The sequence below is a fragment of the Bos mutus genome, chromosome 25, assembly GCF_027580195.1.
Source record: "Bos mutus isolate GX-2022 chromosome 25, NWIPB_WYAK_1.1, whole genome shotgun sequence".
NCBI classification, from domain to species: domain Eukaryota; kingdom Metazoa; phylum Chordata; class Mammalia; order Artiodactyla; family Bovidae; genus Bos; species Bos mutus.
Window position 1 is genome coordinate 3,758,335 of NC_091641.1, and position 21,918 is coordinate 3,780,252.

Genomic DNA, 21,918 nt, shown 5'->3' on the forward strand with positions numbered 1-21,918 from the left:
TTTGGGCCAGTGGCACCTGGACCCACTGCGGCGGCAGCTTCAGAGCTCTGCTCCGTGAGCGTGCTGACAAGGCTGTCCTGTGACACTGGCTGTCGAGAGGGCAGGTGTCACCCAGCACCTGCCTCCTCCACAGAGCCACGCAGAGTGGTCTCTGCAGGACCCACTTCCAGGGGGACGGAGGCTGACTCTGCCTTCCAGGCGGCGCTGGCGTTGGCCAGTACCCTGAGAAGTGGGACGTGGGGACTGTCTGATGGGGTTATTTAGAACCGTCCGCTGGCACAGCCCTCAGCGCCGGCCAAATACCATCTCCATTTTAGCACGTTAGCTGCTAAGCGGCTCTTTCTGACCGTGATTAGCCAGCGTGTTCACGGGCTTCTTAAGGGCACTGTTACCTAATAAAAATAAACCCCAGATTGTTGGCCCAGATGACAGTGCTTGTCTTGCTATCTGCTCAGCAGGGAGACATGTGACTTGCCCACTGATAAGTGGGCTGACTTGGCCGAGGCCGCAGATGAAGTCAGGGCCAGCCGGAGAGAATGGTCCTCTCCACTTCAGAGTCTTTGTGGTAACGATGCTCAATGTAGTCGTGATGACGGTATGAACTACTCAGGACTCTCCTCTAGAGGCTCTCAGGGAAAGCGTCTGGGCAGTGGCCAGCTCAGGCGGGCCCAGCAGGGGAGCCAGGGGCAGAGGATGCCCTCGGTCACCTTCTCGGCATCCTGGCCCCTCCTGCACGCTGTCCTCACTTCAGAAGCTGTTTCCACACGCCTCGGGGTGACACGCTGCCCCCTGCCCTCGCCCGCCCCGGCCTCCCACCACTCCCGCTAGGGGCACCATCCGACCGTCTCCTGCCTGGGCCCTCCCCCCACTGTCTCCCCATGGCGGTTGGAATGAAGCCACCTCAATGGGAGAGCGCAGCACGGCAGGACGCGAGGACACGTCTGACCATGTCCTTCTGTCAGCGGTTGAGGCTGACCATGTCAGCATGCAGCCAGCACCCGGCAGAGCGCCTGGTGCAGAGCAGACGCCCAAGCAGGACTAAGTACAGGGCAGATGGATGGATGGAATGAATGACTGTATGTAAAGCCTGCTTCTTACTTAGGCAAGATTTCTGACAAAGAGCCAACAACCATGCACACTGTTGGAACAGCTGGCGTGCACGTGAAGCCGTGCCCCATTTTATGTAACCCGGGCACCCCAGGGCACCTCCCTCATGGCCAGGGTCGGTGACTATGACCCGAGTACATCCTCTGGGAATCCACCAGGGAACCTGACCCCGTTCATCCGTGAGTGCCTATTAAGGGCACAAAGACGATGGAAACAGAGTCCTGATTCCAAGGAGACGACGCCCATGGGAGTCGGCTACGTCAGGATCCCGACGGCAAGAGGCCACTCCTGCGGGGTCCTCTCCACCCCACGCAGACAGGGCGCCCCTGCGGGCCCGGCCCCGGGCCCTCAGCATGGACCCTGGCACCCACTGAGGGAGGCCCTGGGGCCACTCCGGCTGCTGCCCGCCTCGGCGCCCATGCTGCCCTTTCATTTTCCCGAAGCCTGAGCCACGGTTTCCATTTGTAAAGCATCCGGAGCGTTTCGCTGGCTGGTGTGGGTCTGAGCCAGAAGGAAAGGTTAAAGACATTAAGAGCTGGGGAGAAATCTGATTATTGCCCATGGCGACACCACCGCCTTGCTACTTACTGTTCTCGGACAGCTCCACGATGTAGTAAAGAACAGGGCTGTTCCCGTCGAAGGGTCGGACCCAGGAGAGCACCACGGCATGGCTGTGTGCAGGGTTCAGGCTGGCCACGAGGTTCTGGGGTGAATGGGGCAGCTCACTTGGATACAAAGGAAGAAAGAAAAAAAAAAAGCACGTATCAGAGTTGTGTGATAACCTCCTGGCTCTCACACTGCTGGCTCCTGGGGTGCGATGTTTGGAAAACAGCAAGCAGGCCCTGAACACAAATACTAATGACTCGCTGTCCTTCTCCCCCACAAAAAAACAAAAACCATCATCATTCACAACGTGTTTTATTTTCCAAACGTAATTTGATTTAATCCCTCTGGTAGGGATTAAGCAACTAACAACTCTCGCTTAAATCGAGTGGGGAGTGCCCATTTCATACAGTAGATGGTTTAATTGAGAAAACTTGGTCACCAATTTGCTTCTGCAGTGAGACGCTGTTAATGGGAACACAGCAAGCCACCTACGAGGAAAAGGCCCGGGAAACAGGGTCGACTGTGGAAGTTCCCGACACCAGCTATCTGGAGTCACCAGCCAAAATGCCCATATGTGTCCTGGGACAGTGTGGCCGTCTCGCGACTGGGCGTGCGCAGTTATACTGTCGCCCTGGTTCTGTTGGGTAATGGAGATTGGGAGAGGCGTTGAAAGGCAACTGCGGTGAAAACGCTAACTGAAAACCCATGGAAACAGTGAACAACCCATCAGCAAGGCCATAAAATGCAAACACAAAGCAGATAAATTCTGGAAAGAAGTTACAAGCAGAAGGGTCTTCATTGGGATTTACTGATGATGAAGCTTCAAAACCCAGTTGTGTGGTTTCTGCCACTGATGGGGGCGAGACCTTGCACTTCCGAGCTGCCAGGCCCGTGTTTAACCTTCGCCCCTTGGGCCCCGGGGCAGGGCCCTGTGTTTTGGACTTTAGGACTGGCTTCTCCTCCTGCTGGAGAGGGGAGGGGGCTGGAAAGGGGACGCTGGGTGTGACCTGTTTCACCCACCAGCTAGCTCTGGTCTCTCTTACACATCAATTACTGCTGACCCACACAGGCCAGCACAGAAAGCCATAATTATACTTGATATTTTTAATTTAAAAAATGTACTCATTACCCTCGGAAATTTATTAAGCTGTTACGTGCTTGTAGCTACCTAAGAAACACAGCTCTCTCTAACCACCCATGCGGTTTATAAACAAACTAATATTTCTCATGTAGACCGCGACTTTAAATCAGTACCACGAAGGATGAACTCGGGCCTGAAACGTCGTCCTGTTTTCTCTTTAATTGTGAACTGAGTTTTAAATCAGGAGAGGGGCCCCTCTGCTCTGTCCACAACACCAGCGCTCCCGGGGTCGTGAGGCTCGGGCTGGCCAGAACCCTGCGCTCTGCTGGGAGTCATGCCGCTCCCTGCCCTCAGCAGCGCCCCCTCCCCGCTCGTCAGCCAGCACTGCCCCCCAGGCACTCTCCAGCGAGCACAGCGCTGCCCGCAGGGGCCAAGCCCATAACCCATCACTCGCCCAGCCTCCAGAGCCCAGTCTCCCCTCTGTGGGGACCCTCTGAGCCTCCTCGCCCCCGACTCAAGCAGAACTCATCACGCCTACCTCGACTCTCTCTGTAATTGATAGACTTTTCAGCTGGACAAATGTCGTGAAGCCCACAGAGCAGGGCCAGGGCGTGTGCTGGATGACGGGCCCTCGTCCTCTGCCAAGCAGCCTTGTCCAGCCCGCGTCACCAACGCCTGGAGCTGAGCGGCATGCAGGGGACATGGGGAGGGTGGGCATGCTGACCCCGCCGGGGCAGAGGGAGGAACCGAGCCCTCTCCAGCCCGCCCTCCCAGGTGTGGACACAGCCAGAAGGTGGCCCTAGGCCTGGCCGCCCAGAGCGCCCAGCTGGGAAGCCACGACGGGGACAGCAGCTGAGAGGCAGTGCCCTGCGGGAGAGGCGGGGGCCGAGGACGAGAGCATCGGGGGTGAAGATGGAGGACCGGGTGGGCAGTGGCCGCTGGGGTCACAGGCAGGGCCGGGGGCGCCGTGGGGTCACAGTGGGGGAACGCAGGGCTTGCACTGTGTCGTTGAAGGGGGCAAGTGAGGGAGGCCCGGGTCCAGAATTTCTGGCTGTCGGTGTGACGCTGGCTTTCTGGGGCTGGAACCGGGACCCCAAGGGCAGCTCGCTAGAAAGGGTCCTGGGGACTCACTGTCGGAGGGTGCTCTGTGTAACCTTAGGAGGGAGAAGAGGCGAGCGGCAAGGCTGGTCAGTGGTCAGAGGAGGCAGGCGGCCGGGGCTGACGCGGGTGGGGTCCGGAGAAGACACGGCAGCCGGAGGAGGGGTGCCCGGCGGGCCCGGGACCAGCTTCGCAGAACGGTCCTCCTGTCCCCGCAGAGGGACGGACAGGACAGGGGGCGGTGGGAAGGGACAGGCTCCTTCTGCACAAGAGGAGAGTCGGCCGTGGCCTGGAGCGTCTCTGCACACCCTGTCCTGGGGGTTACGAGGGGTCCAATCCTAACGTTCCCACAGCCGGGAAGACCCCGGGTCTGCGCTCAGCGTCAGATCATGCCTCTCAGCCTAAATGGGGTGCACTTAGCAACAACCCATCTGACAGGTGAGTGGACGGCTCTCTTCCTAGGGCTGGAGTGCTGTTGAGACGGAGGGCTGCTCACCACTCCGTGTCTGCTGGTCACTCCAGGCAGCCTTCTGTCCAGGTGTCCACTCAGGAAGCCCTGGAGCCAGCTTGGACAAGGCCCTAGTCCATCCATCTCACCAGGGGCGCGGGTCTGGGGTCCTGCCTCCCTGACCCTGAACAGCCCCCAAGGGGAAGAGCACAAGGCCTGCGGAAAGAGGGTACGCCAGACAGCAGCAACGCAGCCCCAAGCCTGCGGCGGACAGGTGAGCAGAGAATTCTAGAAAGACTGGGGAGACTTAGGAACTTAAAAGGCAAAGTGGCCTTGAGACATTTAGTGCCGGTACCGAGATCTAGAGCCAGCGGTGCCCAAGGACGTCGCCGTTTGGGACACAGCTAGAGATAATGAGCCCTCGTCCACCGCCGCCCAAGTCCACGGTCACCCCCGGAGGACGGCCGACGCAAAGTGCGGTTTTTACATACATTACAGGACTCCAAGTCGGAAGGAAATTTAGATTTTTTTTTTCTTCTGATTCCAGCCTCTCCCCATTTGGAATTCCTCTCTAGCATATCTCTGGCGTTCAATATTACCGGGTTCACAATGCAAAGAACTCTTTAATATACATTGGAAACGTACACTGTTTCTTTAAATGATAAGTTTCGGTTATCTGGAAAATTAAGCTTGGTGAAATACTCGACTAACCCGTCCACAGCTGACAAATGAGGCTTTCCGATATTCTGAATCCACTTCGGAGGATCTTATCTGATAGCAGGAGAGGGTGTCTCAGCACGTCTCTGCCAGCTCGGAAAGGAGATAAACGATCAGCAGAGTGACTCGCGACCCTGACGTGCAGACGGTGTGACAAACGAAAGGATCCGAGGACGCGGGGGTGAAGCCCATGCTGAGTCACCGCGCAGTTTGAAGAGAACTCGCCATTGGGGAACTAGGCCGTGGTAAAGGCAGAAATTACCAACAACCAGGCCCGGCCTGTGCGGCCGGCGAGGCAGCGAGGTGCGTTTGGGAAAAACCAGCTGGGGAGAGACCCGAGAGGAAGCGGATGGTGAAGGGGCGCTCGCGGGGGGCTGCCCGGGAGGGAGAGGGGCCGATGAGCATTTTATAGAAAAATGAGCATTTTCCTATAGAAAAGCCCTGCCCCTTGAGCGGACAAATGACGCCTCGGTCAAACCCATCTTCTCTGACTTCACTCCGAGGATGAAGGCAGCGGGGGCTCGATAGCTCTTGAGAAATGGCACTAAATTGTTCGCTGTGTATTACGGCTTTGTCAGAAGCGGTTCTAGTGAAGGAAACCTCTCCCACTGCCTCGGGGCCACGTCTCCAGCCGCTCCGTAAATGAGGCTTTCCTCTGTACTCTGGCTCAGAGGAATTAGTCTCTGGTCTCAGAAGGAAAGACGCGGTGCTAATTGGGTTTTTAAATGATTAACAGTCAACCCACAGAGCCTTGGCGTCTGGTCCCTCTGGGGTGCTCAATACAGCAAGAAGCTTCAGGGGTCTGCAGTCACCCCAGACCCGGTTTCTTCCTGTAAGGCCCCAGCAAACTGGTAGGACAGACACAACTAACACGGCCGGTGACCAGCATAACCAAGACTGCGTGTTGTTAATTGGTCAGATGTGTTATGAGACCCTCTGGAATTGCAGAGACTTCTCCTCTCTGGGAGGGGGTGAGGCAGACCCCTCTGAAATTAATCCTCCTTGGTGGTACCAAATACCCAAACCTGTCTCAATCTGCTAAGTGGAGTGGGGCTTCCTCAGACACTGATGGGCCACCTGTTCCAGGCACCAAGGCCTCCGTGGCAGATAGACATGCCTGGTGCGTCCGAGGGTCACAGACTTCAGGCAGAAATAAAGTAGGGTGAAAGAGAGACACCTCTTGGCCCCAGTGTGTGTGTGGGGGTGCTGTTGATGAAAAGAGGAGTATTTTTTTATGAGATGGTGAGGCATAGTAAGATCTGGGACTGACTGTCCCCCCTGAGCGGGGCTCCTGGCCAGTCCAGTCAAACTTCACCGCCATCCTTCAAGGTAAATGACAACGCACCCCATTCACAGGTGAGAAGACCAAGGCTGCAGCATGGGAGCTGGGGAGGGGCCCCCAGGCCAGCATCGCTCGGGGGCAGCCGGTGGCCCTGCTGCAATGGTGGCTTCTCCCCCAACCAGGGTCCCCTAGCCCCCCTGCCCCCCAGGCTGACACAGAGCAGACGCTTCAGGGCGCCAACTATGGAGCAAGCCCACAGGAGAGCTGCCAGCGGCCGGCCTGCTCCTGAGAAGCCCACTTGTAACGTTTCTAATTTCTATATTTAACAAAGTGGCTTTTAACTCGAGCGGGGAGGCTGGGAAGCATGCTCTCAGGCTCTTCTGAAGGACACTATTTAGCCGAGAGTAGCTCTCAGTCACTCCTGCAACAGGAGACTGTGGTTGTTGTCATCCGAGCGAATCCGGGAGATGTTAACGCGCTGGATTTGCAAGTTCTCTGAGAAGCTCGAATGCCCCGCAATCCTGAGTTATGACTATTATCATCACTATTGTCATTGCCGACGTCCTAGAGTTAGGACCTTATTGGATCTAAAGATACGTGCGCTCTAACCTACAACCTTCCCCATTCATTCCGATTTGGAAGAACTGAGAGCTCATTACACCAACAATTCACGAGGACCGCTGTCTCTCACATCAGCTCTGCAACCAGTCGCACCTAAATTGGTTTGAATCGCGAAGCTGCAGTATTCTGTATTTGGAGATGAGGTGTTTTCCCATTACAGAAAGCCCATTATTTTATAGATACAGCAACATTTGCTGGAAAAAAAATGCATTTTACTTAGAGGAAATCAAATAAGCAAATAGTAGGGAAGATATGTAAATCAGCAGAACATAAAAGCTGTGCGGAATAAAAGCGCCCACTACACTGCAAGCGTGCAGTTCGGCTTCTGCTGACAGAATCTTTATGAAATGCTCACATTTATTTATTTGGTACCAGTGATGGATGATCTGAGTTCTCAAAGGTAGTTTAACTGTGAATAGCGCGGTGTGTCACGTGGATTCATGGGTTGTGGACGCCAGAATCATCAACAATTTTTAGGAAGGTCTTCCCCTGAGCTGTGGATGGGGGAAGGAAGACAGGGGACCAGGGCTGAGCAGGGCGGGCACCCTCAAGCGGTGGGGGGCCCAGGCACTCACACACCTACAAGGAAGGCCAGAGGCCTGAGCAGACTGGCTGCGAGGACTACTGGAGGCCCGCGACACACATGTTCATTCAACCACCAAAGTGCATTCACTGAGCGCCCCAGGTATGCCAAACACGGCCAGGCCTCAAAACGCAGAGCTGTGTCATCCTCCAGCCCCGGGAGAGAGAAGGGGGAGACAGAGGGTGAGGTGGTTAGACGGCATCACTGACTCAGTGGACGTGGATCTGAGCAAACTCTGGGAGAGAGTGGAGGACAGAGGAGCCTGGCGTGCTGCAGTCCATGGGGTCACAAAGAGTCGGACACGACTGAGCGACTGAACGACAGCAAATAAACGCTGCAGAGATGACCTGGTCAGCAGGCCCTTCAGCTTCCTGCCTGTGAGGAGAGGGGCTGTGGGGGGCGAGTGTGGCCCCCATGGCTCCCCACCCCAGAAGGCCAGGCAGCTGCCCATCCCGCCTGCCTGGCCTTCCTGCCACCTCCGTGAGTGCTGGTGGGAGGTGCGTGCCTCCCCTCAGAGAGCAGTGGGCTCTCAGTGGCACCGGGCCGGCCTGCTGTCCTTTACCAGCTGGAGATTCTGACGGGCATTGCGTGGAAGGGCGGGGTAAACAGTTCGTCAGGACGCAGGGTCGGAGGGGATCATCGAGGAGGAAGAGCAATCGTGAACCAGCCAAGCTGAGGGCGGACACGACCCGACTTTAAGGTTGCCGACCCCCACCCTGTAAGTGTGCGTGTCTGAGGCCCAAGGCGATGACCAAACCCCCAGCCCTGCAAGCGTGCGTGTCTGCGGCCCGGGGCGGCAGCCTCTGATCCCTGTTGTCGACCCACCGCCGTGTGACCAGCGTGGAGGAGCGGCGGGCGCGCAGGCGGGCGAGGCACTCACATCACCTCCAGGCGCGCCGTCCTGGAGTCGTTCCCGCCCTCGGAGATCACCCCACACGTGTAGTCCCCGATGTCGCCCGACCACGTCTGGCTGATGAGGAGGGACCCGTCTTTCTCCACCACGACCCTGGAGCTGCTGGACGGGGCGATGACCACGTTGTCCTTCTTCCACACGTAGCTGTGGGCCAAGCAGAGAGGCCTGAGTGAGGACCCCGGCCGCTGACCTTCGCCCTCGGTTGAAAAGTGAGCCCTTGGTGACTTGTGAACGTGTGTGTGTGCTACGCTGCTTCAGTTGTGTCCAGGCCTTGTGACCCCATGGACTGTAGCCCGCCAGGCTCCCTCTGTCCGTGGATTCTCCAGGCAAGAATGCTGGAGTGGGTGCCATGCCCTCCTCCGGGGGAATCTTCCTGACCCAGGGACCAAACTCGCGTCTCTCATGTCTCCTGCATTGGCAGGCGGGTTCTTTACCACTAGAGCCACCTGGGCAGCACGACTTTGTGAATGAATTGTAGTAAATAGTAAGAACCACTGAAATGTGCTCTTTAAAGGGTGTTACCTAACATGGGAATTACACCTTAAAAAAAGGAAAGCAACCTAAGGTCTTGGTCGAAACACAGAGGCAGATGCTGAAGTTAAAAGCTGGACACTGAAGACAAGGGCGGACACTGCTCAGTCCTGGGCTTCGGGACAGGCAGTCTGAGGGGTTGTGGTCACACCTGTCACCACTACATCTGTCCCTCCCACGGAGGAACATCCTGGAGGCCAGAGTGAGGCTGGACGGGGCAGGGCTGCGTAAAAGTCCCCAGGGCGGAATTCCCCAATTCCTGAAGAAAACGCATCACACCCCGGCAACACGCTTTCTTAAAACCCAGTCACTCAGTCCTTAAAACTGCACGCTCTTCTCTTTTTATTCCTTATGACGCTTTGGCACGCTTTTCTTTTCACATGTAGACGCCGCTAGGAGCCCGCCAGCCTGGGGCTGTGGGTGGGCAGGGGCCCCTCACTGGTCACTGCTGGATGGGATCACAGTGCTGGCTCTCCTCTCCCAAATCCTGGACTGGATTTCCAAAACGCGCCCACTTCTTTCAGGCTTGACGCACACAGAGCACAGGTGTCGCCACTCGGCTCGTCCGGCATCACCCGCAGACAGAGCGGGACCGACCCTGCGGGAAGGAGGGGAATCCGCTGCTCGCTCCGGGAGCAGTGATCAGGGCCAGCGCCCCTCCGGTGTCCAGGCGGGGGCTGCCAGAGTGAGCAACTTAATCACTTCTCAGGAGTGAGCTCCGACTCTGTTTAACCACATAAGGAGCTACAAGGAAACCGCACAGATCTGAGGGGTTTCTCTCGTGGCCTTAGGGTAGCAGAAAATACCTGTTTGTCCTGTGTTGGGTGACACTCCTAAGTCCTTTAGAAACGAATGAATTCTCTAGGATCCAAGAATTCTCTAGGTTATCTTCTAATTCGTCGGCTTTTGTGTGTTTGCTTTACATTCAACATTCTTGGAAGGAAGGCAAACTTGATTTCTGAGCTCTGGGGAACTCCAGAGAGGCAGACAGAAATACAACAATTCTCAATTTGTCCAACAGCTGCCCAAGAAGAGAGAAAACAGCCGGGCTCCACATCCAGGTAGTGACGTGTCTATGCGTCCACCGCCCTCTCCCCCTGCTCAGAGAGGAATGGGAGGAAGCAGGAGGACGCCTCGGTCCCGTCAGGGCCCTCTCCCCCTGCTCAGAGAGGAATGTGAGGAAGCAGGAGGACGCCTCGGTTCCGTCAGGGCTGACTGCATGCCTTTGGGGCTGAGGCCAGAGTGGAAACACGAGGATGACCGTGTCCTCTTTCTAGATGCATGCTCAAGGCTGGTTCTGAAAATTAAAAACTCTTCTGAAAGTGGCGGCTCTTGGGGAAGAAGCTCGTGGTCGACAGCCACCTGGGTCTGCTGCCCCGTGTCCACCTGGATGGTCAGGTTCTTCATCACGACCTTCCAGGCTGAGTCAGACAAAGCTGGGGCGGGGTCACCGTCCCCTGAGCGGGCCTTCACATCCTCCAGTTCCCCTCGTTCCATGTGTTTTCCTCTAAGCGAGGTGATCACTGCGGGGCCTTCCCCCACGTGGTGCTCCCTCTCTGCCTGATACACAGGAGCCGTCCTTGCGGTAGAGCAGACCCCTCGGGTCCAGCCCGGCCCCAGTGCAAACACTGCTGAAATCCCATTCTATCTCTCTGGATTTTTCTCTCATTAAGTATCAGCCTCTGACAAGCACGTTTTACAGATAGTGTATTAACCTTGGCAGAAAAATCATGAAACGCTGTATTGAAGTCATGAAGTGGAGCACAGCTCGCTGTAAATAACACATAAGGCTGGAGTGGAAAATGGGGTCTGTGTGATTAATGAAGGGGCCCGGGACTGTACGAGGCTGTAATCAGGGATCTGTGGCTGAAATCAAAGCTCCCGAGATTCTCCCCTCTCATCTCTACCTCAGGGCCCCAGCTCACGGAATGTTAATGCTGTAACTGACGGAGCTGACCGGAGAGAAATGCGTGGGTCGTGGGTGGCTCCACAGTGCAGCGTGGCCGTGGTCCCCTTGATCACCACGAGGTCCTCTGGAGGGGTCACGATGGACGTTCGATCTGCAAAGACACAAACTGCAGCTCAGACAGGACCCTGTGGCTGAGAGCTTCCTCCCTCGGTGGGGGGTTGGGGGGTAACAAACTGGTCATCTGACGTCACAACCTCGCTTCCTGTCACCTTGGCAAAACGAGTGTAAACGGAAGCGCTCAGAGATGTTCAGGGAATGGAAAGCAAGCCCATCTGCATCTCGGGGAGGCAGGCAGGCCTCCCGTCCCCCACCCCCCAGGTCATGCCCCGACCTCGGAACGCTCCAGAAGGAAACGGGAAGCAAGATCACAGGCAGGTGTCTACCAGGCTCTACGCTCTGAGGAAGAATCTGGATTCTTTCCCGAGAGGATCAACATTCTGGTAAGGTCCACACTGCACCTCATGGCTTTGCAAAGCACTTTCATTTATGGGTTTACTTAATCCTTACAACAGCCTTGCGAGGGCTGTGATCCTCCCAGCGACCAGGAGGGGAAACCGGTGCTCGGCCCTGCAGGGTCTCTTGCCGGATAGTCCGGGGCCAGTGCACGGGGGACCCGGTGCTCTCTGCAGGCCTGAACGCCCGCCCTCACTCCACGGCCCTGCCCTGTGCCCCCACGCCGCACACCTCGAGGCCGGGGCTGCTCTGAGGCAGGAAAGAGCCCGGAGCCCAGATCAGGAGGCTGGGTCCCTGCCTGACCGCTCACCCGTGGGGCATCCAGAGAAGCACCTCTGCTCGGAGCTCGGTTTTCCTGCCTATGAAAGGGGTGCTGCTGTTTGCTCCCACTGGGACAGACAGGGTGGGGGTGCCTGGGGAGACCCCAGGCCACGCGGGGCTGTGCCAGCCATTCTTGTGTTACCACAATTTTGCATCTTAGCAGACCCACAATATGCTCTGCTGAATGACCTACAGAGATGCAGACATCAGTTTTCCAGAAGCTTTTACACTTAGTTAATTTCCAGGGACGCTGGATGAATTAGACGTGGCTGACACATTAGGTTATCCCGTGGAACAAAACCTCTTTTCTAGTAAATATTTAACAATATGGGGGGGTGCTGTACTCATGGTTTTTTAAAAAACTAGTGATATCTTTAGAAAACCTAATAAATTAGGAAGGGCCATTTGTCAGAGTGGACACCAACTATATTATAGAAATTTAAACCAGATATGAAATAAAGCACAAGTGCTTTTCTAGCTTTTCTTCAAGGAAGGTATTTTAACAAATTACTCACTCAGGCAGTTCAAAGTTTCTCTCCTCATATAGATGGCTTTAGCAAAATCTATTAATGAGCACTGTTACTGGCTGTTTTGGACAATGTTTTGTAGTGATATGGATACGGATGAAGCAGAGAGGGAAAAGTTTATCAGCCGGTGAGGCTGAATACTTGGTAATCCAAACCCTAGGTTCTGGAAAACAATTTATTCTGCATTTCAGAAATAGTGTTATAGTTCACTCCTACACATAGGAAACGTCCATACTTAATATATGAGGAATGTTTTAGTTGGTTATAATTACAGTATGGGAAAAATACTTCCCCTTGGATTTGAATTCTTGATCTATTCTTCTCATGTGATTTGTATAAAATTAGCCAACTTCTCAGTTTTGTTATTTGAACTAGTTTGGCATAATACCCCTACTCTACTGACTTTAAAAAGTTAACCTTTTATCTCTCCTGAAATGTTCCCATTAAGTCTTTGAATACATTTTCTAATTATTCTTTTAGAAGCTGAAAAAGACTAATTGCTCAACAGATTTCTCTAAATTAGTTGTAAAAATAATGATTCTCCTTTGATTAGATTAGGGAGTCCAAGGGCACATTGACATCCCCAAGCGCAGACGATGTGCTGATTAAACCATTAGTAACAGATCGGCCCGCGTGGGCCGCGGTCCTCACTCCACACGGTGAGCATGGCGGACGCGTCCAGGGAGCCCTCTGAGTTGGCTGCGTGGCAGGTGTAGCTGCCTGCGTCCTGGATGGAGACGGGGGCGATCTGCAGACCCCCAGACTCCAGGAGCATGAATCGGGGGATCCGCACAGAGCCGCTGGCCAGAATGTGGCTTCCTGCGGACGACAGAGAAAACAGGGACGTGAGAACCGTAACGTTCAAGGAGATGCAATGCTGTGGCTGCAGCCGGGAAGATAAACGAGGAAATAATCAGAAGAAAGTGGAAACTATATGCACGGAAGTAACCAAAGCAGTTTGTTTAGCAGTCGTTAGGATAACCGAAGCCAAGAACACCCTAACTGTCCAATGCGGAGAGACTCAGTTAAGAAAATTGTGATCTGTGAATGGACATGTACACTCTGCTGTCTTTCTCCTGTACAGCACGTGGGACTCTGCTCAGCCTCATGTGGCAGCCTGGATGGGAGGGGAGTCTGGGGGAGAAAGGATCCAAGTGTACATTTGGCCAAAGCCCTTAGAGTTCACTGGAAACCGTCACAACACTGTTAATTGGCTAAATTTTAACACAAAGTAAAAAGTTAAAAAAAATTACGATCCATAAATGTGATGGCTTCCTCTGAGTGGCTGATTCTGAGTTTTCTGTATATAAATTTTCTTTTTTCTTTGTGTATATACATTTTCTATCTAAAGCTATTATTACATTCTAAATCAGGAAAGACAAGAAGAAAATATCTAAAATGAAAGAATCCCCTCTTTCCGATTAATCGGTAGCTTCCCAGATCTTTGTGTCTATAAGCTGAGGCCCCTTCGAGAGTTGGGAAGCCACCAAAGGCTTGTCCGGGGGAGAAAAAAGTGCAAGTTTTGAGGTTTCACCTGGATACAGTCCATCAAGCATGATCTATGGGGAGGAACCCAATTCAGCTGGGGCTTGTCAAGGACGGACCGCGTGTGCCATCCATTCAGTGGCGGGGTGCCTGAGGTGTAGATGGGGCCGGGCGGGGGGTGGGGTGCTGTGACCAGCCCGGGACGCGACTCCACACAGGAACGGAAACAGAGTCAGACTGAGTGTCGCACACGTCCGCTGAGGACGCAGGTGATCCTGCGCTGGAAGCAGCTCGCTTACAGTAACAAAGGACGTACTCCTAGCCGTGACCTCCCTCCTTCACAAAGGGGCTGAAACCGGGCGCCCTGATTTAAGGGGCCACCCGGCCCGAGGCACTGACGGAGGGTCTGCAGAGGAAAGAGCTGTCCGCGCGTGGTAGGGGCATGTGCCTCTTCTTCGGACGGTGAGCTCCGTGGAGCTCGTGGGGTCTCGCCGGTCTGGCTCCCCAGGATTTTCCTCGTCACAGAACGGGTGGGTGAGCGGGAATAACAGAGGTAACCCTGCCCGGCCGGCTCGCCTCCCGAGGCAGGTGCGAGCCACCTACCTCTGCTCCACACGATGGCCGGCCGGGGGGCCCCGGACACCTCACACCTGAGCACGGCCGTCGTCCCGTCGGTCACCGTGGTGTCCACCGGGAGCTGGGTGAAGGCGGGGGCCACATCTAGGCAGAGGACGCGACAGTGAGACGGGAATGCTCAGGCCAGCCTGGAGGAGGCATCTGCCTGGGAGTTTACAGGACTAACCGCAGACGGTGCTGCAGCGATAAAGGGTGAACCCTTCAGGACCGACTGTAACCCTCTGCCAGCACGAGGCGGCGAGAGCAGGAGGGCCTCTGCACGCGTGCTCAGTCGCTTCACAGCCGGCGCTTCTGTGACCCTGTGGACTGCAGCCCGCCAGCCTCCTCTGTCCCTGGGGTTCTCCAGGCAAGAATACTGGAGTGGGTAGCCAGGCCCTCCTCCAGGGGATCTTCCTGACCCAGGGATCAACCCAGCCCATGTCTCTTATGTCTCCTGCATTGGCAGGTGGATTCTTTACCACTGAACCACAGAGCTTTCAGATGAACATTAAAGAGAAGATGGACATTTATTTATAGAAATCAAACAACCTGCTTTCATTGTTAAAAAAAATAGAGATCTAATTTCTGAATATTAAATATCACCCAAGAGATGACATTTTGACACTTCCTAGGATCCATTTTGAACATTAAAATAACTAGAGTCTAAGGACCTCAGAAAAGAATCTTAGCTTTGTCCCTGAGCCTCACAGGCCCAGAGTAACTGACATGGGTGCTCAGTAAATGCTTGTTAAATGAAGAAATAGATACTGATTGTTTTGCACACTATATTTTTATTTCATGAAAAGTGCTTTAATTAAAAAAAAAATCCACTTTGCAAAGCCCTGTACTTACAAAACAGATATGTAGCATGATCATTACAGGTATTTATTTGTTCCTGCTCCAGTTGTCATGGGAACCAGGTTAAGTGGCACTTTCATTTAAATTTCCAAACTGATCCTCCTGAGACCCCTGTGACCTGGGCTGAGCTGGCTACATTTTGAAGAGAGAGCTGAGACTGGCTGGGATCAGGTGGTCTTCCCTGGGTCTCCCATGAGAGCGGGGTCTGCGGCCTCCATTCTGGGCCCGGTCCAGTCTGTCCCTGTTTCTGTAAATGAAGCCCTGTGAACAGCCCCGTCTGCTCAGACCTGTCTGGGCTGCCTCCAGGTTACGACAGCAGAGGTGAGTGAGGGCAACAGAAACCACCTCCCTCAAAGCCAAAAGCAGTTACTGGCTTTGTACAGTCCCTGCCCCGCACACCCTGGCCCCCTGCTGCAGAACAGGCTTAAGTAATTCCGGGCTCAGACACTCAGTCGAGTCTCACTCTTTGAGACCCCATGGACCATAGCCCGCCAGGCTCCTTTGTCCATGGGATTCTCCAGGCAAGAATACTGGGGTGGGTTGCCCTTCCCTTCTCCAGGAGATCTTCCCAACCCAGGGATCAAACCCGTGTCTCTTATGTTGTCTCCTGCACTGGCAGACGGATTCCTTACCACTAATGCCACCTGGGAATCCCCAAGTAATTCTAATAGATCAAAACTCAGTTTCCAGCTTAAGACCCCAGTATTACTTTTACTGCTTGAAGTGACACTGGTTTCCTAGACTCCACAATGGAGGGGAAATTTGACCCTGGGCAAGGTCAGAGGAAGTGACTCCTAGTTTAGCAAAATGCATGCATGAATATCTCAATATTGCACCAGTGTCTTCTGAGTCACCGCTGACAAGAGCCACTGGCCATGCACACGCTGGCCGTGATTTGATTTCCTGAATGGCCCCCACACCTGGAGACATCAGCATTTTGCTTCCCGACGGGGCAAGTATGAGAATTCCATAATCACTAAACTCTACTTGCTTTAGAAGAAAAGCAACTAAGGGAGGTTAAAGAGAAAACGCACAGGTGCCTCTATCTTATTTTTCATAGCGCCAAAGCATTTCTGTTAATGGGATCATAAAAGAAACTCACGAAAGCACTGTAATTGTTCAATAAAACGAAAATAGAGAATAAATATATAAGAACAGGTAGAAAAAGATCAAAAGAAGAAGATTAGGCATGAGCCGTCCACTTAGTCTTTCCAGTTCTGCCCAGAAAGATGGGGACTTTGCTTCTACGTCTCAACAGAGCAGCGCGTTCAAGTGGCCGGGGTGTGGGCACTTGGGCTGGACAGACACCCGTGTTCTCTGAGCATCCATGGGGCGAGGGCAGGGAAGCCTACTCACTGGTGACGTCCAGGTAGGTGTGGGTCTGGACCTCCCCGCCCGCGTTGCTGGCCAGGCACTGGAAGATCCCCGAGTCCTCTGGACGCAGCTGCCGGACGCGCAGGCCTCCGCCAGCCAGCACTTGGTACCGAGGGTTCTGGAGCTTGTTGATGGAGATGGCATCCTTGAACCACTGGAGGGCGGGAGGAGGGACCCCTGCAGAGAAGTGGAAACAGTCGGGCATTTAAAACTCACTAAATTTCAAGAACTGCTATATGAGGACTGAGGCAAAACGACTCCAAGGTAGGATGGCAGCACTTCACTGGGCATCTCCTCACCCCTCCAAGCGCCCGGTCGGGTGGTGTTCTTATCTTCCATGCAGATGGGGAGCGGACTGCAGACCCTTCCAGCTCTTCCCACGGCCTGGCCCTGCCCTTGACCTATGGGTACGGTTGTGACTGACCTCAGACAGTGCTGGGAGGAAGGCCCCTGGCCCTGCGGTGACTGCCTCTGTCTCGTGGGGACTGGGGAAGGGTCACCAGGGTGGGAGACAGGTGCCCCCTCCAAGCTGTGCCATTGGGCAGGGCAGGTAACCCCTCTTCTTCCCTGTTCCCTGGGACTCGGTAAGGAAGTGGTGTCCCCCCTCGAAGGTGACTGTGAAGACCGATCGCATCAGCACATAAGCTCCTCCCAGCGCCCAGCCCAGGTGGCGTGCTCACCGCACAGCCTGGGACTACAGCACCCCATCTCAGGAGTCGGGGTCACTGATCCACGCGCTCCTGATGCACGCACGATCAGTCACATGAATCAGGCACTGATCCACGCACTGGGGGCCTGGTGGATGGGCTCAAGCAGCACGCATGCAGGGCGCATCTGGTCCAGGTTGTGGATTCGGGAGACGTCACTGTGGCCCCGAGACCAGGTTGGTGCAGAGATGACGGGGTTGGGGGGGTGGTGCTCCCATGCCTGTGCCCAAGAGCAGGTGGGCCAGCATCAGATGGAGGCCCAAGGCCCAGCCGCCCCTCCCGGGTGCCCCTCCGCATTCGGGTGATGTCACGGGGAGGCCGAGACTCCCGAGCAGTGAGACGAGCTGCACGCGGCCTCACCACCTGGAAGGAGGCTTGAGGTTGGGATTCGCCAGGCGGGTGTGCTCAGTGGACAGGGCCACGGGGCAGAACCTGGGGTGTAAGTGAGGGGCTGTCCTTGGCCCAGGAGCACGAGGACCTCTGTTGCTTGTCCCCCAAACGGGTGTGGTCACTGCAGGTGGCCAGGCAGCCGCATGGAAACGCACTGTTCCTGGTGGCTTTGCTGCCTGGGACACACAGGGCCCTCCTCTCGGTTCCCTTAGGTCCTTGGGGAACCAGCAAAGGGAAGATTGCTTCCCTGCTCCCTCCTCCTGAAGCCAAGAAGGGTCAGGCCACCCAAGAGGGTGGACCAGAGAGGCCGTCGGTGGAACAGACCGAGGCACTCGAGACGGGGTCCTGGGCTTCCATGGGCACAGGATGCCGGTTGTCGGAAAAATGTGGAAGCACCTGGCTTATTTCTAGATCTTGGATCCTTCTGTGCCTCAGCTTCCCTAAATATAAAATGAATTTGAATAAAACATCTCGACACGATTCACGCTGAAAGGCACACTCAGATCTGTTCAATTGTGATACTGTGTAGGTGTAAGATGTCTTCTTTAATAAATAAAGCTAATATCGTGGAATATTTCAGGATAATGTATTCTCAGATTCTGTTCTTTGCCTTCATTATGTTTCCTGTCACTTTTCATTAAATAAGGAAATTAAAAAAAATTCATTTGAAGGTAAAAGCATAACCACTGCATGTAAAGTCTCGTAATAGCAATTACATGATGCAGCTTTCATAAAGAATAACCTCTTCACATGCTGCTATGGTTTCATTGTCAAAATTAAAAGAAAGCAGTAAATTATATGATGGCAACGCAATGTTGAAAGACCTGTTCAGTACGTATTTATAAGCCTGTACTTAACAAGCAGTTTACTCTGTAGAAATCATGCAAGAAAAGCATCTTCTTGTCAAAGGGAGAGCCTAACATTGTCATTTATAGAAAAATAATTGTTAGTATACAGGGAACTAGGAATAGTTCTATTTGGGGGCAATTTAATGTCATAAACAGAAATCTTATCCCTGCAATATGGCAGACTCTTGTTTCTAAAGTATAAGCACTCTAAATATTTTATAGTCTCACTTTCAGAGAGTTGTTGGCCTTAAAAAACTGGTGTTTAGACAGAGGTGAGAACAACGGGGCCACGGTAAGGAAAGATTTCCCCGGGAAGTTCACAGGACCCCTCCTCTCCCCTCCTGGCGCCATCCTTGTGGGTCGAGCCGGTCACAGAGAAGGGCGCAGGGCAGGGCTGGACACGGCGCTCCGGGAGCTGCTGGGGCAGGGGCCGGAGCCCCGAGGAACCAACTCCCCTGGGCCGGAGCCGCCTCTGCAGGAGGCTCAGTGGATGCAGGGGCGGGCACTGGACGCCCATGTCTACGCTGACCCTCCACACTACCCTGAGGGGCACCCCCGCTGCCTCCCTGCAGGTCAGTCGCATCTGTTTGGGTCCAGGCCTAAGCACTGGCTACGGAGAGCTGGTGGATGTGGGTTCGGATCTGGCCTGTCCAGAGATCCGTGAGCAGCGCCCTCGCCAGACCCCAGGCGGTGACTTTACAACAGGGTATCCTCCATCTTCCCACCTCTGCATCTAAGGGGGTGCTTTCCTGAAGATTCCCAGAACTGCTGGGAAACACTCAGCCTCCAAGCTCTCAGAAGAAAAGCTGAAACCCTTAAGACGCACAGGTCTTAATGTCAAAGGTCCTTCTCATTCCCTGACCCTCTCCAGGGCACTTGTGCAGTTTTGATTATGACTCGGCCCTGCTGGAGGCCTAGTGTGACCACATGTGTGCTGGACGTGGAACAGGAGCAATGGCCAGCGAGGGGTCAAGGCAAGAGGTCAAATCATCCCCGTGACAGAACAAAGGTCAGTCAAAGGCTGAAAAGCCAGAAAAACAGGAAGATTTCCTATTCAAGAAGTTAGAAAGATCTCTCTCCCCTCAGAGCGGACATGATCAGCATCCCCTCTCACCCCGGGGATGAGAACGAACTTCCTGCCCCAAGTCCTGGGAGGCTCACTCTGGGGGAGTCGGAGCCTCTGAAGGGAGTCAGGAGGGTAAGACTTGGTCTCTCTCTGTTAGAACAGATGCCGTTAAGGCTTCACGGCTGTTCCTTTGGGTAAATACTCTTATCCCTGCTTTGCAGGTGAGGACGCAAAAGCCCAGCAAGATCAAAGGCCTTCCCCAAGGTTGCACGCCCAGCAGCTGAGTTCTGCTCCAGGTGAAGCGTCTGCCTTCTCACCGTCACAGCCCACCTGCCAGTGCTGCCCAGACGATGGCTGTGCCCTGGAGATGCCCTGTTGTTCCTCCACCGTGTGGAGGCTCCCTGCACAGCCTCTGTGCACCCGCCCACGGCTCCCCCACCCTCTGTGGCTCACCTGCACCCACCCACGGCTCCCCTCACTCACCCATGGCTTCACACACGATGTCCACGTTTTCTTCCACTTCCGCTAATATCCGACTCTTGGGTTCCGCGGTAAAATAGGGTGGCTCTTTAAACAAGAAAAAAACCGAAACAGCCCCTAAGCCAAAGAGATGTATTTCGGAAGACCCTTACAGCCTGAAAGAGTTTGAACTCCTTTGATAGAACTGTTTTTGAAAACTTCATTAGCTACCTACCATCGTGCACACAAACTCAGGATTCAGTGAGCAGGGTCCAAAGGCAATTTATAGTCCAAGGTTTCAGAAAGCAGATTACTGCCCAGGGCAACGGCCACTTTTCAGTTTATGGGTCTGAATCATGGAATATCTTAATTCACATTTTAGAAGGACCCATCCCATGAGGTTCACAAAGGTTTATATTTACAGCACAGTATTTTATAGGCTAGTTTGCTTCCGTGTCTAAACTAAACAACAACTCACAAAACCTGTCAAATAAAGCACCACAGGCAGGTGCCCAGCCTGTATCAGGGAATGGGGCAGCCTATTAGCATATTTTTCAAAGTCTTAGCAGTTCTTCTCCAAAATATAGATTTAATACTTCAGTGGAAGGCAAAATCATAGTTAAGAGAAGAAGGAAATGGACCTCTCATCCATCTTCAGCAGCAAAGGAAGCACAACCCCTTGCGTATCTCCAGACACCCGGCCCGCCCGCCTGCCGCTGGATGAACAGCAGAAAAGCAGTGGTTGTAGTAAACAATGAATTTCCTTGGAGAGTAAACTGCAGTATTTTTCTTGGTTTATTTAGCAGGAACTCAACATTGGCATGGCCACGTTTGTCGAGTATTAAGGTAGCAGTGTCTTCATTATCAGGATAACCAAGGCTGGTCATTAGCTTTCCTTGTGATAATTTCCGGGGACTGTCTTCCAGACAGGTTTGTTTCCAACTCTAATTGTGTGACTGTGGATACTAGAGCTTGGCCTGCCTTCTGTACTGACTAAATCTTTAAACAGGGTGGGACCTAAAGGAGGAAACAGAGAAGGGAAAACTTCAGTGTTTCAGAGACACGATGGAGGAGGCAAGGCTGCAAGTCCCTCCCTGGGAGCAGTCAGGTGTCAGCCCTGCAATCACGGCGTCGCTCAGGCAGGAACGACCGCTGGATGGAGCCCGTCTGGCCGAGGCCACGGCCACAGATGGGGGCAGACTCTCCACCTGGCTGTGTGTGTGTAGGCCAGGCCTCGAAGAATACTGCAGCTTCCCCGTCAGCAGGCTGGTCTTCAGCTACGCACACACACACACTCACACACGCACGCTCACACACGCTCACTCACACACGCATGCTCACACACACTCGTTCACACACGCAGGCTCACACACGCACGCTCACACACGCTCGCTCACACACACTCACACACGCACGCTCACATACGCTCACTCACACACGCACGCTCACACACGCACGCACGCTCACACTCCACCACGTCTCCTTCATCAGTGGTGAGGCCAGCAGCACTAGCCACCGGCAGCAGGAGCAGACGGCAGGCTAACGACCCGGCGGCTGTGCCCTGCCCGGGCCCCGAGCCGTCCTGGATGCTGAAGTCAATACCTACCCTGCTGCCTGGTTACAGGGAGGTGAGGGGAAAGGAGAAGAACTAAGGTAAAACATCAGCGTCTGCCGTGATTGACCACATCTTGCTCTGGGATCCCTGGAGAGCCCCACGCAGCTGTGATAAGTGAGAGAGCCCCCGTGTCCTTTGCTCGGTTTCCCGACAGGGAAAGGGGCACCTTGAGTGTTTGGCACCGACCCCTCCAGCCTTGCCCGCCTCCCGTGTGTCCCCGTGCGCACGTGTATGTGCACACGTG

General features: G+C 54.3%; 1 protein-coding gene across 1 annotated transcript in view; it reads right to left on the reverse strand.

Annotated features, from left to right (window-relative positions):
* Positions 1-21,918, reverse strand: part of SDK1 (sidekick cell adhesion molecule 1) — a 743,568-nt gene that overhangs the window by 161,925 nt on the left and 559,725 nt on the right. The window contains exons 10-16 of the mRNA XM_070363134.1: positions 20,084-20,167; positions 16,572-16,766; positions 14,346-14,462; positions 12,909-13,076; positions 10,945-11,047; positions 8,424-8,600; positions 1,696-1,832 (exon numbers count right to left, since the gene is read on the reverse strand). Of these exons, the coding sequence (XP_070219235.1) occupies positions 1,696-1,832; positions 8,424-8,600; positions 10,945-11,047; positions 12,909-13,076; positions 14,346-14,462; positions 16,572-16,766; positions 20,084-20,167 (981 nt within the window). The remainder of the gene's footprint in view (positions 1-1,695; positions 1,833-8,423; positions 8,601-10,944; positions 11,048-12,908; positions 13,077-14,345; positions 14,463-16,571; positions 16,767-20,083; positions 20,168-21,918) is intronic.